General features: G+C 46.2%; 1 protein-coding gene across 2 annotated transcripts in view; it reads left to right on the top strand.

Annotated features, from left to right (window-relative positions):
* The window catches only part of LIX1 (limb and CNS expressed 1), a 192,501-nt gene that overhangs the window by 167,762 nt on the left and 4,318 nt on the right, over window positions 1–20,421 (top strand). Inside the window, exon 6 of one of the 2 annotated variants that reach the window (XM_075593399.1) lies at window positions 9,456–9,570. In XM_075593399.1, coding sequence (XP_075449514.1) covers window positions 9,456–9,570 — 115 coding nt within the window. Of the gene's footprint in view, window positions 1–9,455; window positions 10,136–20,421 lie in introns of those variants that run through there. The other variant, XM_075593394.1, reaches the window with a different exon arrangement.

Raw genomic sequence — 20,421 nt, 5'->3', positions numbered from 1 at the left:
TAATAAAAAATGGCCACCGTGCACCTGATCGGGAGGGAGTGAGGAGGGAAGGAAGGAAGAGGTGGCCGGAAGCCCTACACGTCCCCTAGCAACGGCGAGTCCAGCCGCAACCTGCTCCTTACCTCCCACCACGGCATCCATTTCCTCCACCCCCCCAGGCCCCCACACCTACCGGCCCTCCGCGGCATAGCCCACGCGGCTCTCCGAGTCCCAGCCTGCTCCTCACTCACCCCCCCCTCCTCCTGACACCCCCCCTCCTCCCGACACCCCCCTCCTCCCGACACCCCTTCTCCTCCTGATGCCAGCTCCGCTCCGATCTCAACAGCCGACACCAAAGGTAGGGAGGTGGAGTGGGAGGTGTGGTGTAGTGTGTTGTGGGTGCTGTGTGCTGTGAGTGCTGTGTGCTGTGACAGTGTGCTGTGAGAGTGTGCTGTGAGAGTGTACTGTGAGTGCTGTGTGCTGTGAGAGCTGAGTGCTTTGAGAGTGTGCTGTGAGTGCTGTGTGAGCTGTGTGCTGTGAGAGTGTGGGCTGTGAGCAGTGTGCTGGGAGTGTGTGCAGTGTGCAGTGTGTGCAGTGAGTGTGTGTGCAGTGAGTGTGTGTGCAGTGAGAGTGTGTGCAGTGAGAGTGTGTGCAGTGAGAGTGTGTGCAGTGTGCTGTGAGCAGTGTGCAGTGAGAGTGTGCAGTGAGAGTGTGGGCAGTGTAGTGTGTGCAGTGAAGAGTGTGTGCAGTGTAGAGTGTGTGCAGTGTACAATGTGCAGTGAGTGTGTGCAGTGAGTGCTGGGAGTGTGTGCAGTGTGCAGTGAGAGTGTGTGCAGTGAGAGTGTGTGCAGTGTGCAGTGAGAGTGTGTGCAGTGAGAGTGTGTGCAGTGTGCAAAAAAAATATAACATTTTTTTTAAACGGGAGCCACGTGAAAACCGCGTTATAACAGATTTCGCATTATAACGGGTCGCGCTATAATGGGGTTCACCTGTATATGAATGATATGATAAAATTGCAGAATAAATCATATGTACTCCATGAAAAAGAGGCATGCCATATGATTTGAACCTCTTAACTATCAAGGTCCCAGGTTACTAACGTAGGTTATACTCATTTCTCTCTTATGGGCTATTGAACAAGTGTATACACCACAATCCTTGCTTGTGTGGCATGTGTGTACCACAGGTATTGGCTTGTATAATAATGACCAGGGCCTTAAGTCCAGCACAATTCTTACACGTTCCTATATCAGAAGGCAAGGCAAGATTATAAAAAGTTATGCTATTTCTTTTTCAAATAATCCACTCTGGTGAAATTACCCTACATATAGTACCTGATGCCTTGGAGGTTGCGGAAAGTTACCAAGTTTATGACATTTGGTGCAGATACAACAACAACAAATAACGTTTTAGACATAGTCGCCATATCCTCCTATCTATTCCCATCTATTCCTAAAATGGTTGCCAAAGTTTTTTTTCAACAAATGTCACAGAGAGGATGGTCACTGAATTGAAGGTAACAAGACCTCATGTCACTGTTATTCAAAACATGGAAATGCAGTGTTGTACTATAAAGGGAAAAAAACTGTGGTGTCATGGAAAACCGAGGTAAAGGGAGAGAAAACTAAATATATTCCTAACTGGGACACATAACTATTCAATTGCTTTATTTTATTCTCTACTTACTGTACCTAGAGCTCATGCTCTGTAGAAAAAAATACTTGCAATAGTACAAAGATGAATATCTTTTTTTCCCCCTGTATGACTGCGGCTTGCTTTTTTCCTAATGTAATTTACATAATTTCAGATATGGTTTTCATACGAATGAAAAAGAAAATTCTGATCAATCCTGAAGCCCTGGAGAAAAAAATTGGTTTCCGAGCCAGCTGCCAGACATAAATTAAACTTAACTTTATTGTATAGAATGACGGTAGTGTATGAACCTTTAAAGAATAGATTTCAAGATTAGCACACAAACCATTGCACATAGACAAATGAAAAGGGATGAATATGAAAAGGTGGATCAATTTAACTCAGAAAAGACCAAGGGAGGAAAAAGGGACAGCGCGCACTGTATTTCCTGAATATGAAAACATACCTGTCCATTTAGTTACTGGGAACAGCTCACAGACTTTATGAATTTTGTTAACTGCTCCAAAGGGAAGCTGAACTAGCATGTCTGGAAGCAGTGAGATGTATTCATATCAGCATTTCATTTAATAGCGTCACCCCTGGAGAGGCCACACCAGCACTGAATCAGTTGCTGAACAATTTCCTACCAATTTAAATTCACTTCATTATGCTGTGATGATGCTTCCCTGTTCTAGAGAAGATTTTAGTGCTGTTCATTTGAATAGATCTGTACTCTTTTCCAGCACTGCACTGCTGAGAAGCTTCACAGTACATTGTGTAAGGGCATTTGTCTTGATCCATCCAGTGGATAGAAAACAGAGTGTTATTAAAAAGATGGCGCTTATCGAATATCCAGAGAGCCCAAGGCAGAAGTCGTGTACCCCAAAGAAGTGTCTGTCCGGTGCTAATAGTGAGAAACCCTCAACCAACCATACCAGGGAAGCGGAGCCAGAACCAATGAGTGGCGATCCCTTGACCAGCCCTGAAAATGCCCTGAAAATTGCCATTCGTGACTGTGATCTGCTCCGGGAACAATTGAAACTTGAGAGGGAAGATAATGCTGAGCTACAGAAGACTGTTCTCGCAATGTACACTGAATCTGGAACAGAATTGGACGATCTCAAGTCTGAGCTAGATGCTGCAAACATTACTAATGCCACCATAGTGGAAAAGCAGAGCCAATCCGATAAAATGATGGCTAAACTGAAGCGGAAGTATGAGGAGGCACTGATGGAGATTACAGTCTTTCAGCAAGAGGTTCACAGTCTTCGCCTAGAACTGAATGCCTCACAACAAGAGGTCAACAGTGTCCGGACAGAGGTGGACGTATCCCAGAAGGAGGTTCATACACTCCGCACAGCACTGGATGCCTCACACCACGAGATCGGCAGCTGCCACACAAAACTGGAAGTCTCCAAAAAGGAACTTCACAGTCTCGCTGAGGAGCTGGACAATTCTAAAAAAAATATTGTCAATCTTAATATAGATCTCAAAGTCTCTCAGAAGGAGCTTCAGACACCCAACCTAGAGAGAGATGGAAGTCTCACACCAGGAGACAGTCAGTCTCCAAGCAGAGGTGTGAAAATGGAAGGCGGACTACAAGGAGGCCCTGAATATTACAGAGACTGAAAAAAGAGAAAATTTAAGACTAAAAAAAAGAAAATTCTGAGATGACAGACCACGTCAATGGAAAGAATGAAAAGCTCCGTGAGTTGGAAAAAATAAAGACATTTCTGGAAGGTGAAAAAGTTGAAGCAGAGCACCGACTGCAGAACCAACTACAAGGTCTGCATACACACCTCCAGAATACCGAGGAGAAGTAGTGAACTCTGCAGGAAGAAAATCTGCAGGCTGCTAAAGAGGTACAAGCGCTGCAGGAACGTCTGAATACCCAGTGCGTCCCCACAGAGCAGTATGAGGAGCTAAAGGCCACGCTGTATGTCACCAGAGCCTCGCTGAAGGCGGAGCTTAGAGATCAGGGGACTCTGTATGAGCGGGAGCAGGAGAAGGCCCAGAAACTGGAGCAAGACCTGGAGAGACAGAGAGTCTGTTCCATCCCCTTGAGTCAGTACACCAAGGAGAAAACAGACGCAGCGGCAACCTTGACGACAAAAATTACAGAGCTCCAGAATATGAAGGAGACACTGATACAAACTCAGAGAAAGCAAAGTGCATAGATAAATTCCCTGAGAAGAGACTTGCAAGATGCACTCAAAAAACAGGAATCTCTCACGGAATAGATTACAGTACTACAAGACAAGTATTGACCCTGACCAAGCGTCAGTGTCCCACAGCCACGAAAACCCAAAGAAATAAGGGTACAGTAAGAGCTGGGGACACCACTCACCTAAAAAACCACCTAAGCAAGCACTAGCTAAACCTCTGCACACATCTCTTACAACCACACCGACTCGCTGGCTTTTAATGACAGATTCTCAACTGCAGTCCGCAAGAGCCCCCCAGGGTTATCCCTGCTTCAGCACAGGTGACAGGTGGTTCAACCGTATACAGTATATACAGTATGTTACATGATGGCAGCAGCTGGAGGAGGGTGTGACGCGGTACAGTACGTGTTCTGTGTGTGGCATGATTCCAGTGTGTGTACAAAGTACTGTACACTAAATGACGGATGTTCACAGGGTGGTACACAGTACAGAGCACACACCGTAATTGTTTCCCCAGTATTGGGCTCTATCTGCCATACCACTATCTGTGTGTTGTATCTCAATACATGTTTACTGTAAATGTAGACTGTAGATAGGTCTGGCCAAGAGATATACATTAGATTAAAAAAAAAGGTCTATCTGTGATGAATCAGTGCTATTGTTACCTACAGCCGATATTTTTCTCCTTGTGTGCTGTTAGCAGTTTAGGGTAATTCAACCCCTCATACTGTACAGTACATTATAACTATACCAATATACTGTATATAGCAACATATCTAATTGCTCAGGTATTGCACTATGTATCCTGTAAAACAGGCTATGTATGTGTATTTGATGCCTAAATATCTTGATACAATCTATCCTGCATATACTGTATCATCACTGGCTAGGTTGTATCTCTATAATATTGCTAACGCACTACTGTACTGTGCCTTGAGCCCTGGAGTTGGGCACCCCTGATTTACAGTATGTACTCTGTATTGACCAATTTTACGTTTGCACCTGAGCTTGATTACTCATTTACAGTATAATACACACTAATGATTATTAGGAAGGAAGGACACCCACAGTATTTTTTCTATTGGTATAGAATACAGTAAGTTACCACATTGATATCCAATGTGTTTATTGCCTTACTGTGTTTCCTTAAGCACATTTAATGTAGTGCATATTTATGCTGTTTAAACTGTTTAAACACAAATGACCCTAGTACTTTATTTACAGTACCACTGTAAGTTTATTTTATTTACTGGTAAATGGGTAAAACACAAACACACCAAAAGGTATTTATATAAAAAAAGAAAACCTTTATTTTTCAATACAGAATCAAATGAAAAAGTGTAATACTGTAATTGTTTTCTTATTTTGACCCGGTTGGCTATTCTTAGCATTCTTGTTCTGTAAAAGATAGAGACAATATTAAATATTTATATTGACCTGCACACCACCAATATTAGTAATCACATTTTAATTTTTAACTTGGGAGGTTCTCTCATTTTGCTGTATGGCAAATATGCACTGTGGTTGTTTCCCCTCATACTGAGGTAAAAGGAAAGGTTCACAATGTAGTGCTAGGACCTGCATATTTCGTTATACCTTGGCGTTGGTATGCAGGCTTATGATGCTTTGGGCCAAAGGGTTTAACTAAATAACCAAGAAAATATTATTTTTGAAGTATTTAACTTTATACTTATTACCATGTTTTGTCAACTGGATGTAGCATTGGGCTCCCCTGACTTTTGTTGTATACATTTGCCACGCTCAGTAGCACTCCTTTTGAGACACACACACACACACACACACACACACACACACACACACACACACACACACACACACACACACACACACACACACACACAATGTGGTGGGTGTTGGGGTTTGAGCTTACTGGGAAAGTGTATGTTAATACAATGGGTTTCTTATCTGCTCTTTCATTAATTGCTGAAAAAATCAGATATTTGATGGTGCAGTTGGGTCGTTTATAAGAAGTGGCCATTAGCAGTTGTCTGCCTCAAGGAATTACTTGAAGACAATATGTAGGCACGCATTCACACATGAACATTTTTTATTTAGTTAAATAAAACGGAAATAACCACCATTTTGATAACGTCTTGAGTGGCCAAGGCCATAAAACAATGCTGCTTTGTAAAACATACACTACCACGGACACCTGTTTTCAGACATAAACATAAGGCCTGAGCGGCGTCCTCCATAGGCAAAGACATACACTATGCCATCTGCCGGACAGGCGCCGAAATGCAAACAAACATCAGAATTCTGTCTAGCATATTCCTGTGAAAATCTAGGTGTGAATAACAACACGAAAAGTTGCTTTGAGCTAAATGGGATGTATATTTATTATATCTTAATTGTATCTGCCAAACATAACGATTGATGTTCGCACTTTTGTTGAGTTGAGCCGGAGAAACAAGCAAGACATATCTGTTTTTATGAAACAAAAAAACCTGCGCTCATAAGTGATCAGTGATGGGTGATAGTGACTTAGAAATAAGGTATAAATTACAACCTGATAAGGGTGAGGTTTTGTGCTGCTGGTCAATTAGGATGGCTCAAACACCAGGCTACATGGAAACAGAGAAAAGACAGCGCAAAAAAAACATAGTGTAGTATATTTAAAAAACTATTTATCGGGTGGGGGTTAGTGTTGCACGTACATCAATAAAAAAGTTTAACAGCATGACATGTTAGGGACATGTTACCACTCGGCGGGGACAGCAGGACACGGACAGATGTATCTTGGACTTCCTCCCTCTAGCTGCTGGTATCCAGGAGCGGTGTACACTGGCGACACGTTTTATTGAAGTGCGGCCGGTTCCGCAAGCCGGGAGATTTCCCGGCTTGCTAGTGGCATCCCCTCGGCGTGCCGCGCGTCACCGATGCGCGGTCACGCGTCATCGGGTGCCTGCGCCCCCTGCACGCGCGTCCAGGGCTCCCCGAGGGAGCCCTGGTGTCCCGCGATGTGGGGGACGGCGGCAGGGGGTTCCGGGTGACCCGGCAGCGGGAGGAAGAAAGCCCCGATCGGAGGGCGCTCCTCCGCTGCTTCGGCGCGCGCCCGGCACCCTCCGGCGCGCGCCAGGTTACTGCTGCGGCCGAGAACGGGCAAATGCTCGAATAAACTCGGCCGCAGCAGTATGCAGCTCCACTTTAGGGAGCCTTCCCGTGTGCTGAAGGTACTCCAGCCGGTGGTTCAGAAGGGGTGATCTCCTAGTCGCTTCCTGGTTAGTCCACGCTTACGTCTGACGTCATCTAGCGGCGTCTCTCAGCCGGTCGCGTCTTTAGTGCGTCTCTCCTCAACGATAGCTTATCGAGTGGTTAGGAAAGTCCCGAACAAGTCTCACATAGAACAAGTGCAATAATATATAACCGCAATGGGAGTAGATATAGAAAATGAAGGAACGCGCCCTCTCCTACGTGTTTCTTACTTTCGTACTTCTTCAGGGAATAAAATATTTAAATATTAAATTGAATATTAATTGAATATTAATTGAAATTAAATATACTATACTATGGTTTTTTTGCGCTGTCTTTTCTCTGTTTCCATATCTGTTTTTATGCTTATGTCAATTTCCATTGTTGTGTATTTTAGTTTAGGATATCCCATACATTTTATTTCTGTCAATATATATTTTTTAATTCATTAATACTTATTATTAATACTTGGGTAATTTAACAATTCTTCTTTGTAATTTATCATTTGTGAATTCCCATCTGGGTGGGGGACAGTTAGTATTTTGTGATCCTGTTCTTCCTGTTTTTTTGCAGTTGCTATTTAGGATCTGGAGCACCCCCTATATTTAGGTTTCCCTTCAAAAGTTTATTCATTTTATTTTAGTACTGTACCTTGAGTATTACTCCATTTTCTTTTTTTTTTAATCACCTGATAGCGTAAGAAATTCAATTGAAATGGTTAGTAAAGTAAAATACCACTACAGTAAATTGAGAGATATAAACCTAATTTTCTGCCACGGGGTAAACAAATATATTTTTCCAAATATACAAGTAACATATAAATATAAATATGCAGCACTCAAAAACATATTCAGGCCACAAAACATATTTCTTAAATACACACATGCTATCACAAAAAGGGGCAACTCTCCGGGTGACAACATAAAGCTAGACCATCACAATGTTGAGCAAGTACTGTATGGGGACACCCGCTTTTGTAATATCACAACATATGCAATCTTGTCCATACTGTAATTATTCATTTATAATACGTTTTACCAAGAAATAATACATTGAAAGTTACAGTACCTCTTGTTTTCAAGTATGCCCTGGGCACAGAATTATGGTGACAATACATATTTACATTCAATTTACAGATACAGTATGTCATGGACTGTTAGAGATAATATATGATCATTGGCGTAGTTTGTTTGGTTCCAAAATTACAGAATATGTATATGTGTTTCACTAAATCATTCATTATTGGTATGGTATGACTCTGTGGGAGTCTTTATCTCGTTTGTTATTTCTTGTTCCATTCCTGATCTTGGTTCGATATACAGTATTTGAAAATGTGTTACTCTTTGTTAATGGTTAAGAATAATAAAATAAAAGTGGCAAAAGAAGATAGATTATAAAACAGTATATTTTTGGTGTAGGGGACCAGTAAAAATTACAACAAGGATGCAGTATAAAATCGCTCACTGCTACTGAAGCACCCCATATGGTGCGCATTTAATGCTTAAACATTGGTTTTTAAGGAGTGGAAAATAATGTTAAATTGCTGATACAAGTCCATATTGGTTCCTATGCCATGAGACATTTTAGGAACCATTCACTTTTCCATCTTTAATTTAGAATGCTCTTTGATCTGCAATAAGTTCTAATTATGGTTAATATATATATAATATATATTCAAAAGGGGAAAACATGACTAAATGCATTTTGCACCATTTAGTTGTCTCTCAGGTAAAAGGTGTCATAATGTATATTTTTTTTACAAGAACAAAGCACATTGGTACTAGGCATCTGAAAGCCATTTACACAGAACAGTAACTTGTCCATCTGGACTATTTTTTTTATTATTAGTCTGTTTTCTATTACCTGTTGGAATGTTGGCAAGGGAGTGAATGACTGTAGTTCTGCACATAAATCTGAACATCCTGGGCAACAGAGTCAGCTAACAAAGATGTTTCAAATCATCAACCCACTTGAATAGAACTGAAACTAGTAGACGACTTGTTTTGCATTATATGCTGAAGATCCAAGTTGTTTTGAATTTGGCTTTGAATTAATTGGAACATTGTGAATCAGATTGCAACCAGGAGTTCATATAAAATATAGTGGCAGGTTACAGGAGCAGCAGGGATATAATAATTACAGTATTATATTATTCAGTTAATAAATAATTAAATTTCGCAACAATTATTGCTATAGCATTTGCTTGTTAATGCTGGTTAATGTAATTTATATATATTTATCACCATTGGGTTTTACATAATAATCCTTATGAAAAACAAATACATTCTCTCAAAAACTCATTAAAGTACCACAGACACAGTTCTGTATTAAGACAAGTTTGTCCAGTATCAGCACCTACGAAAAAAAAATGATGTTTACATCTGGATATTACAACCCTTTAGTACCATATGAATCAAGTAATTAAAAACCACTGTAAAGTTTGACAAATGTATTCTCTTGCTGCAGGAACGCCGGTTGAATACTGTGGACTTGGATATGGGGATTGACATGGGAAATGTCAGAAATACTTTTTCATCCAAAGAGTCGCAGATGCAGGAAACAGCATCCCAGTGGAGTTGGTGTGAGAAAAAAAAAGTATCTAACTGTATTTTAGTATATGAGAAAATAAAATCCGGGGATGATGTTTTCTGTAAAGTTCCCTGCGAACTGTAAGAAAATGACAAATTCATCCAAATGTTCCTCTCTCTCTCTCTCCCCTCCCTTCCGAGAGTTGTATATCCAGGTTATACTTTACTTAGCTGTTCAAAATCTGTGTCCAACATTCTTTGAAACTCCCTTGATGGAGATCATGTTAGACACATGGGCCCTCAGTCAGTAAGCTGCAATAGTTCCCATCCGGTGCTATCAAAGTCCCACTGTAGTCAATCGCTTGATCGGTGGCATCAGATTTGACTGAATAAGGGCCATTGAATGGTAAGAAGCTGGAAAATCAGTGGACCATACTGTAGTATTGATCTGCTTCTTCATTTCTTTATTGTGTTGTTGCCCCTTAGCACTGAAGGTGTAAGTATTTGTCACAGCCAATCCCTAGCAAAGCAATGTGAGCATGAGAGCTCCCATATACTGTACTGTAGTTATTTATACAGTCTCCATGAAAGGAAAGGATTCTTTAATGTAACACACATTTCCCAGATTTTTGTTGTTGTTTATTTTGTAATAAAAGATATGTTCAGAATTGCATTTGTAGGTTGAAAAGCAATACTTCTGTAACAGTGTTTCCCCCACCCGGTGGGAGATTTGATACATACTCCACTCTGTCCATATAAATGGACCTGCCTACCTTCCACTTATTCAGATAATAATCAACTACTGTACTTCGTCACTTACAGTGGAGGAATTAGGATGGGCCCTTCTAGGAAATACCCTGGCTACAGGCGCTATCCCTAGGGACAATTCCCAATCAGACTCGGAGAACTCACTAGACAAAATCATCCCAATCCCCTTCTGTGACGATGGGGAGGATTTGGCCCGGGATTAAAGGGGTTACACCCCATTTGGCCATCCCCTGACCTCACCAGGGAGACAAGGGGTTAACTGGGCTGAGGTCCAGAAATGTGATTTAACCCTTGTTGTAACATGAAAATGTGTATTCCCCTGTTCCCAGGTTTTATTGTTATATCAGTGTCTGCATCACACACACACTAGGATCCATCCGGGAGTACAAGGGTTAATAGTTCTTTAATGATTATAGCCCTTTGTGTAATTTTCCCGCCTTTCCAGGCACCATTTTGCAGGGTCCCATAGGCCGCCATTAGGGCTCAATGCATTCTAATGGCGAATCTTGCTGTTTTGGTCCTGTTTCCTGTGAAGACCAGCAGATGGCGTCCGAGAGGAGGAGCGGCGGTTTCCCATTGTAAGTCAATGGGCCCATTGACTTCAATGGAGATTCCTCAAATGAGCTTTCGAGGAACGAGTTGGCTGTCGTCCAAACCGCAAAACCGCAAAGCGGATACTTTTTCTAAAAGAGAGCTTTGATCACTTATTAGCCAAGTTCAACAACAAGTGGCGTGGGAATAAACAGTTCTAGAGCACCTAGAAATAAAATTCTTTTTGCCCCTAGTTCCTAGGCCTCCCCCCACTCAACCACCACCGGGTCCCCGAATCCTGGACCCCTGATAAGGGTCAAACCGAGAAGAGCGAGTCGCGCCATAGGTTCCAATGGCGGCGGCAGAAACAGCTCAAGAAAACGGCTAAGTGTGAAAAGCTGAAATTTAGGAATCCATAGCTCCGGTTCCGGAGGGTCCAGAGGGCCAGGGTTTGAGGTACCTGTAGTCACTGCTTCGGCATCGCTGCAGAACCATCCTTGACCCTCTTGGACCAACCCGACGGAGTATGGACCCCTTGAAAGTTTGGGACTTTTCCCATAGACTTCAATGGCGGCCAATTTCCATTGACAGGCTATGGCGGAAAACCCCCATTGACTTCAACGGCGGCGTGGCCCCGTTGAAAGTCTATGGCGGTGGATTCCCATAGCCGCCAACGGCGGCTGTTTGCCATTGAAAGTCTATAGTGGCGAAGCCCGTTGTTTTCAATGGGGATTTAGTGGCATCCCCAGGCATGTATCAAAATGTGTTCCCATGTTAGTGAGTGGCTACAGGTAATTGAAAACCAATCACCTGTACTTAATGTTAAGGATAGGGTTACAAAAGGTTTATAAACGGTTGTCCACCCTTTATCCTGTGTTGTTCTTCTATACCATCTTGATTGCTGAGAGAAATGCTATGCAATGTCAGCATGCAAGGCCTTTTCATGGCTTTTCGTGTCTTGGGATGATGAAGATTTGCTGTATGAACTGCCAGTCCAGATGTGACTGTTTCATCATTTCCATCGTTGTGTCCATATTTTGCCTGTTATTTGTATAATCTGTTGTGTTCACCTTTATCTAGGAATAAATTATATTTTATCATATCTAAGTCTCGTCCCAGTTCAACCCAGTTATATATATTTTATTATATTATATATATTTGGTGTAAATTGCAGCCTGTCATAAGCTATCGTCACAGGCTTGTAATTAACTGGTGGCAGTGGCGGGATTGAACTGGACCTGTATTACTAGTGTTCTGCGGGATACTGTAATATAGTGGGAACTTGATGGTAATTGCAAGTTCCTGGGACTAAAGATATTGAACACACAGTGTACAACATATAACACAAGATATGGCACCTCCTCACTGTTCCCCTACTTGTGAGAAGCATTGCCTCCAGAACCAAAGTGCCGGCCATCCGTCTGACTGGAGCCGGGCACCGAGATCGGAGGAGTGCATCAAGTCGGCGCGGGGACCAGCAGCCAGCAAGGCTGAGAGAGACAGCGATCGGTGAGCATGAAACCCGGCAGGCTGAGCAAAGATCCACAGCTGCAGCTGCTGTAACCATCAAACCGCCCGGAGAGCAGGGAATGGACCCAGCTCCGGGACGGCAGAGACTTGTGGAGGGAGCAGGTGGTCTCGGAGACCACAGAAGTCTTGCACCAGGAGAGGTAACGGCCGTTGCGGCGGCCCGTCCATTTTCCCTGAAAGAGCTAGCACAGGTGTGTGCGTTGGGCAAGACGTGGTTCCCGGCGAAGTGGACCCAGTTCCTGGCGTCGGTACCACACGACCCGCTTATTCCCTCCCAGAGCCCGGTGCTCAAGGAACTCCGCTCTGGACTCCGTTGCCCCTTGCTGGGGTTAGTCCACCGGCGGCGGAGAAGCTCTGGAATGAGCCCGGCGCTCCAGCAACTCCACTCTGGACTCTGTTGCCCCTTGCTGGGGTTAGTCCACCGGTGGCGGAGAAGCACCAGCAGCCGCTGCGGCACTGCCAACAAACGGGCCACAATAATGCCCGGTGCCCTGACCGTGCGCGGTCGGGCGAAGAAGCCCCTCAGGGCCAGCGCTCATGAGCTGCGGAAAAGATGACCAAGTTAGCGGCATCCTCTGATGGCTCTCGCCCAGCCGGGGCGACAACCCTCCTCGGGACGTCTCCTGGAGAACCTAGACGGGCTGCATCAGCAACAGCGGCGGAGAGCAGCGGCCATCCACCTGATCCCGGCGGAGAACCAGCGGCAGAGAAGAAGCCGCCACTCCGGCATCCTGCCGGCGGCAATTTTATTTGGGGGGAGGGTTGGGGTGTGTGGGAGGTGGGTGTTTCACATTTTTGGCAGAGTCGGCGATTCCCAGCGATGACCAGAGCCCCACAATCCACGCCGGCGACCCTGCATCAAAGCCGGGTACTGCTGCGGCAGCTACCCGGGGCTCGCCCATGGCGGCGGCGGCAGAAGAGCCGCGATTCCGGCAAAGTGCCGGAGCCCTTTCTGAGTGGGGGGAGGGACAGGGATTGCGGGAGGGGTTTATGTTACCAAGTTTGCATGGAGCGGTGTTTCTCCACAAAGACCTGGGACCCCGGTCCTGCATCGTTTCCCCTGTGCCAACCCCGGGCGCTGCTGCGGCGGCGACCCATTGCTTCCCGGCCCAGATGATGCCGGCGGCGGCCACTCCAGTCCCCCTGCAATTGGGACCAACGAAAGCGGCGGTCTCTGCGGGGACCAGCAAGGTAAGCCAGACCTAGTCGCAGACTGACCCCGACTTATTTTTCCCTATAACTGTACCCTGTTGTTTCACTCTAGGGGTGACTGGGGGGTGGCAGGAGATAGGGGTACCAGGGAAGGGGAAGGAAGAGCAGCTTGTAGGGCAGCTAGACTTCCCCATTACCCTGGCGGAGCAGCAAGGGGACTCTCGGTTAAGAGCCCCACTGTTGCAGCCTTGCTACGGGCTGGAGGTATCAGGGGTTGTGGCAAAGTTAGACCACCCCCAGATTACCTGCCAGCCAGGAGCTAAGGTGGGTGCAACTGCACCAGCAACCCTGAGCTCATCCCCGGTAATGGGGAGACAGTGTCAGGGAGATGGCCTCACTCAGGTAGCCCTAGGATCCAGGATAGGATTAGCAAGGGAGAAGCGGAGTGAGGGGAGGCTGCAGGTAGGTAGCCAGCGTCAGTTCTCAGTGGGAGAAGAAGGGCTAGTGGTAGCCGGGGAGGGAAAGCAGCAGGTATTGCAGCTAGAGTTCCCCATTACCCTGGTAGAGCCTCATGGGGTGTCTCAGATCAGCAACCCCCTGTTGCAGCCTAGCTATGGGCTGGGGGTATCCGGGGCAGTGGCAGGCTTGTGCCACCCCAGGGATACCTGCCAGCCAAGAGCTAAGGCGGTTGCATCTGTAAAGATGCCCCTGAGCTCATCCCTGGTAAGGGGGAGACAAGGTCAGGGAGGTAGGTGCACTCAGGTAGTTCCAGGGTCTGGGTTAGGATTGCCCAGGGGGGAGAGGAGTGCAGGTGGGCTGCAGGGAGGTAAGCAGCAGGAGTTATCAGCAGGGGCTGAGGTGCTGGGCCTAGGGGAGGCTAGGCAGGGAGACACCGTGGAGCAGGGGGAGATAGGAGGTCAGTGGGGTGTTAGGCAGCTGGCAGAAGCTAGGGATGGGCTAGGTAGGCAGAAGGTCCCTTGTTCTGACGGTCCAGGAGTGACCCCCCTGACAGATTCCCCAGAGTTCCCAAAGGAGGGGCTGTGGGTAGATAGGCAGCCAGGGAGGAGAGTCAGGAGTATAGCAGAGCAGCTACAGGTGGGCACAGAGCCAGGGCAGGTAGGGTCCCTACAGGATAGTGACATAGCTCTTTCCCAGACTTGGTTGACAGGAAAGCGATGGTCTGTGCTGGATAGCTGGTCTCCTGCAGGTGCAGAAACATGCCAGTCTCTGGGCAGTGTGCAGCCTGGTCTGCAAAGGGGCCCCTTTACCATGGACTTGGTTCACCAGGCACTGGGTGGGGGGCAGAGGGAGGCAAAGGAGAATGCCCGGCAGCCAAGGTGGAGCCCTGCTCCGCAGGATCTGGACCTTACAATCCACTGTGGCCAGGACAATGTACTGGACAATGCCGGAGGACAATTTTGCCAGGCCAACCCATCAGGACTTATGGAGTGCTTCAAGGGTGCCAGTGGTATCCCAGTGCCAGGGGGAGGCAGCTGGGGCACCAGGCACCCATTGAGCAGGGGAGGTGGAGAAGATGGAGAGGATTTGGCCCCAGATTAATGGGGTTACACCCCATTTGGCCATCCCCTGACCTCACCAGGGAGACAAAGGGTTAACTGGGCTGAGGTCCAGAAATGTGATTTAACCCTTGTTATAACATGAAAATGTGTATTCCCCTGTTCCCAGGTTTTATTGTTATATCAGTGTCTGCATCACACACACTAGGATCCATCCAGGAGTACAAGGGTTAATAGTTCTTTAATGATTATAGCCCTTTGTGTAATTTCCCCGCCTTTTCAGGCACCATTTTGCAGGGTCCCATAGGCCACCATTAGGGCCCAATGCATTCTAATGGCGAATCTTGCTGTTTTGGTCCTGTTTCCTGTGAAGACCAGCAGATGGCGTCCGAGAGGAGGAGCGGCGATTTCCCATTGTAAGTCAATGGGCCCATTGACTTCAATGGAGATTCCTCGAAGGAGCTTTCCAGGAACGAGTTGGCTGCCGTCCAAACCGCAAAATCGCAAAGCGGATACTTTTTCTAAAAGAGAGCTTTGATCACTTATTAGCCAAGTTCAACGACAAGTGGCGTGGGAATAAACAGTTCAAAAGCACCTAGAAATAAAATTATTTTTGCCTCTAGTTCCTAGGCCTCCCCCCACTCGACCACCACCGGGTCCCCGAATCCTGGACCCCTGATAAGGGTCGAACCGAGAAGAGCGAGTCGCGCCATAGGTTCCAATGGCGGCGGCAGAAACAGCTCAAGAAAACGGCTAAGTGTGAAAAGCTGAAATTTAGGAATCCATAGCTCCGGTTCCGGAGGGTCCAGAGGGCCAGGGTTTGGGGCACCTGTAGTCACTGCTTCGGCATCACTGCAGAACCATCCTTGACCCTCTTGGACCAACCCGACGGAGTATGGACCCCCTTGAAAGTTCGGGACTTTTCCTATAGACTTCAATGGCGGCCAATTTCCATCGACCGGCTATGGCGGAAAACCCCTGTGGCCCTGTTGAAAGTCTATGGCGGCGGATTCCCATAGCCGCCAATGGCGGCGGTTTGCCATTGAAAGTCTGTAGCGGTGAAGCCCGTTGTTTTCAATGGGGATTTAGTGAAAAAACGTGATTTAATTTACAGCGGAGTTTATTGTATTAAAAAAGGAAACGGTTTAAGGTGTATTTGTGTAACTTCGGTTCCGAAGGTCGTAGCAAGTCGCAAATTGGACCATATGGTGTCCCAGTTCCGGCATTGAGAACTGGGAAGTTTGGACCCGTTGGACTCAACGGAACTGGATATTTTAATATGGTTGTGTATTATCTTTAATACTGTGTTCCAAGGCATGGGCAGAAACCAGAGGAAATTCCCTTGGCCATAAGGTAGCAGATGGCCAAGGAAGCGTCCCAATGTCTAGAATTTAAGTGCTGTTCAAAGGAGTTTATCACCTACACTGTTTACAGGAGGGCGGAGGTGACTCAAACCAGAGCAGGCTGTAAGTGTCCCATTTCACACCTTACAACAAAGGGTTTCCTGCCAGAAATTCCGTTTAGTAGACTGGCTGGCATTCCTGATTCAAATGTAGGGCTGCAGAAATGAGACCCCAGAGTCCAACTGAGCATGTGCCAACTAGCTGGGGGCATGTATCAAAATGTGTTCCCATGTTAGTGAGTGGCTACAGGTAATTGAAAACCAATCACCTGTATTTAATGTTAAGGATAGGGTTACAAAAGGTTTATAAACGGTTGTCCACCCTTTATCCTGTGTTGTTCTTCTATACCATCTTGATTGCTGAGAGAAATGCTATGCAATGCCTTGGGATGATGAAGATTTCTGTATGAACTGCCAGTCCAGATGTGACTGTTTCATCATTTCCATCTTTAAGTAAGTGTCCATATTTTGCCTGTTATTTGTATATTTTGTGTGCTCACCTTTATCAAGGAATAAATTATATTTTATCATATCTAAGTCTCGTCCCAGTTCAACTCAGTTAGATATATATATATATTATATTATATATATTTGGTGTAAATTGCAGCCTATCATAAGTCACCGTGAAACCTTCGTCCCCGGAACTAATCTCAAATTCATATTCCCTCCAACAGGTTCACAGAAATACAGATCCAATATCAGGCGGTTTCGCATCCATCTCACCATTCTCTGGAAATTCACTGGTGGTTCCAGCTCAGGCAGAACAATCTCTATAGGAACATAGGAAATATTTTCCTCCCTCTGATCCATCTCCCAATGAGATATTCCCTCCATACCTGCAATATAGGTCTCTACCGCCGGTGGAAAGGGTTGATCCAGGGCATAGATTTGGTGCTCAGCCACAGTCTCTTGTATGAGCGGCAAAACAGTAACGGGAGTTGAGGCTTCCGGGCGCCCAAGAGAAGACCCCCTAAAGGATATTCTACTTGAAACAAATGCAGCGTTACTAACCAGAGCGGGAATCGGCCATCCCATGTCCGCCTTGTCGGTCGCCTTCGGAAGGATGTCAGACTCCGACATCACGAGAGCCCGATCAAGGTTACTGCCGTTATCCTTTGCATAAATGGTGGCCCCAGAGGGTACCTTCTCGTCGACCCTTGTTACTGGTTCCTGCTGGGAGTAAAGGGGTGGTTTCTAACCGCTCCGCGGATACAGAGGAACATGAAGACTGACCGAAGATGAGGTTCGGCGGCAGGTGGATTCACTGGAAGCGGTCATCTCAGAGCCTTTCCCCCCTGCCATCAAAACCGATTGGTACCAGCATTCGAGTGGTGGGGTCATTATCTTTAGTGAAGACGGTCGGAATACATGCCAGTTGGTGCAATACCATCGAAGCCGCTCCACGGGCCAAGGGGCCACCATATCTGGGCTCTTCGGTTTGCTTCCGGATCGGTTCCAGCTTGGAAACCATCTCTGACACTGAGTCAGCATCAGCAATAATGAAGGAAGGCTCCCCATTGTTGAACCCTGCATCAGGACCGGGCAAATCTTTGGAAGAACAGGCTGTTGGCGTTTAGCTGCCATGGTGTGAATTAGCTTGCACCACACTCAGTGCACGTAGCTCCCCACACAGGTCTCGGCCTGGGAAAGCACAATTGGGGCACAAACACATCAAGTGGGTGGTTCCTCGGATCGTAACTTCCAGGAACCCCTCTGGGCAGAGAGTAATGTACCATAACACAATTTGCTATGGTTGACTTGACTAAAGTGTGTGGAGGCAGAAGCACAGGTAGATTAGCTCCTCCGTCGTTGCTGACTCCGAAGAACTGAGTGTACGGTTGGCCACACTCGACTCCTCCAAAGGTTGAAGTCGTTGCGCATTTCCCATTAGGCCTAATAGGCCTACATTGACATCTATATATATATATATATATATATATATACAGTGGTTGACAAATCACCAAAAAATCTACTCGCCACACAAAAAAATCTACTCGCCACCTAGTACCAAACGTGTGCTGCTTGGGCCAATATTTACTCGCCCGGGGGTTAAATCCACTCGCCCAGGGGTTAAATCCACTCGCCCGGGGCGAGCAAATGTATAGGTTTGTCGAACACTTTATATATATATATATATATATATATATATATATATATATATATATATATACAGTGCTTGACAAATCACCCAAAAATCTACTCGCCGAACCAAAAAATCTACTCGCCACCTAGTCCCGCCCCTAGTCCCGCCCCCAACCCCGCCTCTAGTCCCGCCCCCAGCCACACATTTTTAAAAAAGCCATAAATTAAATAAATTGAATAAATTCCTAGTAAGAACATTCGTTTTTGATATTAGTTTATTTATTGTATTACATTATTAGTCCTTGGTGTGTGTGTGTGTGTATAAATGTCGAATCTAGATAAAAAAAAAGCCAGATGTGGATGACTAGTTTCCTGCACCCCTTAACTAGTGTCTGGATGCCCCCGCTTCACAATATTTAAAGCAGCAATCCCGTCTGGGATCTTACCTGATCCGCAGACCCTCAAAGTCCAGGTACCCTCATTCCCGCAATGTTATACATTGGAGGGGAGGTGTTCGTTACTTGTCTTCTGGGTTAGGGGGGTTCGATGTCTTCCGTGTGAAGCTTGAGTCAGATCTGGAAGTAAGCAGTATAGGTTATTTCAGTGTAGTATAGGGCAGTTAAGATATCCAGATCCATAGTGTGAGAGTGTGTGGGGGAGAGAGCGAGAGAGTGTGTGGGAGAGAGAGAGAGAGAGTGTGTGGGGGAGAGAGAGTGTGTGGGGGAGAGAGAGAGAGTGGGAGAGAGAGAGAGAGTGGGAGAGAGAGAGAGAGTGGGAGAGAGAGAGAGAGTGGGAGAGAGAGAGAGTGGGAGAGAGAGAGAGTGGGAGAGAGAGAGAGTGGGAGAGACAGAGACAGAGAGAGAGTGGGAGAGACAGAGACAGAGAGAGAGTGGGAGAGACAGAGAGAGAGTGGGAGAGACAGAGAGAGAGTGGGAGAGACAGAGAGAGAGTGGGAGAGACAGAGAGAGAGTGGGAGAGACAGAAAGAGAGTGGGAGAGAGAGTGGGAGAGACAGAGAGAGAGTGGGAGAGACAGAGAGAGAGAGTGGGAGAGACAGAGAGAGAGAGTGGGAGAGAGAGAGACAGAGAGAGAGAGACAGAGACAGAGAGAGAGACAGAGAGAGAGACAGAGAGAGAGACAGAGAGAGACAGATAGAGACAGATAAAGAGACGTTAAGGCGCCGTGACGTTGACGCTGCTCCGCGCTGATTGGATGTTTTCAGCCGACAGTGCTCTGAAAAACAGCTTGGCTGTCGGCTGAAAACTCCAGCACCTCAGCACGCCTGCGGACGCTCGCGTGAGCCCCCTCTCAAGGCATCCTCATTGAGTATGCAGGGGCTCAGTGCGGAGCGTCCGCACGGCTCAGCGCGGCCTGTCCTTCTATGGACTCGGCCAGAGAGACAGATAGAGAGACAGATAGAGAGAGACAGATAGAGAGAGACAGATAGAGAGAGACAGACAGAGAGAGACAGACAGAGAGAGACAGACAGAGAGAGACAGACAGAGAGAGACAGACAGAAAAAGAGAGACACAGACAGAAAAAGAGAGACACACAGAAAAAGAGAGACACACACAGAAAAAGAGAGACACACACAGAAAAAGAGAGACACACACAGAAAAAGAGAGACACACAGAAAAAGAGAGACACACAAAAATGAGAGACACACAAAAATCAGAGACACACAAAAATCAGAGACACACAAAAATGAGAGACACACAGAAAATGAGAGACACACAAAAATGAGAGACAAAAAAAGAGAGACACAGAACACACACAGAGAGAATGAGAGACAAAGACAGAGAGAGGGCGAGGGCGACACAGGGAGAGGGCGACAGGGAGAAGGCGAGGGCAACACAGGGAGAGGGTGACACTCACAGACACACTCACTCTCACTCACTCAGACACTCACAGACACGCAGAGAC

Source organism: Ascaphus truei, chromosome 1, assembly GCF_040206685.1.
Source record: "Ascaphus truei isolate aAscTru1 chromosome 1, aAscTru1.hap1, whole genome shotgun sequence".
NCBI lineage: Eukaryota > Metazoa > Chordata > Amphibia > Anura > Ascaphidae > Ascaphus > Ascaphus truei.
This window is presented reverse-complemented; position numbering and strand designations above follow the sequence as displayed.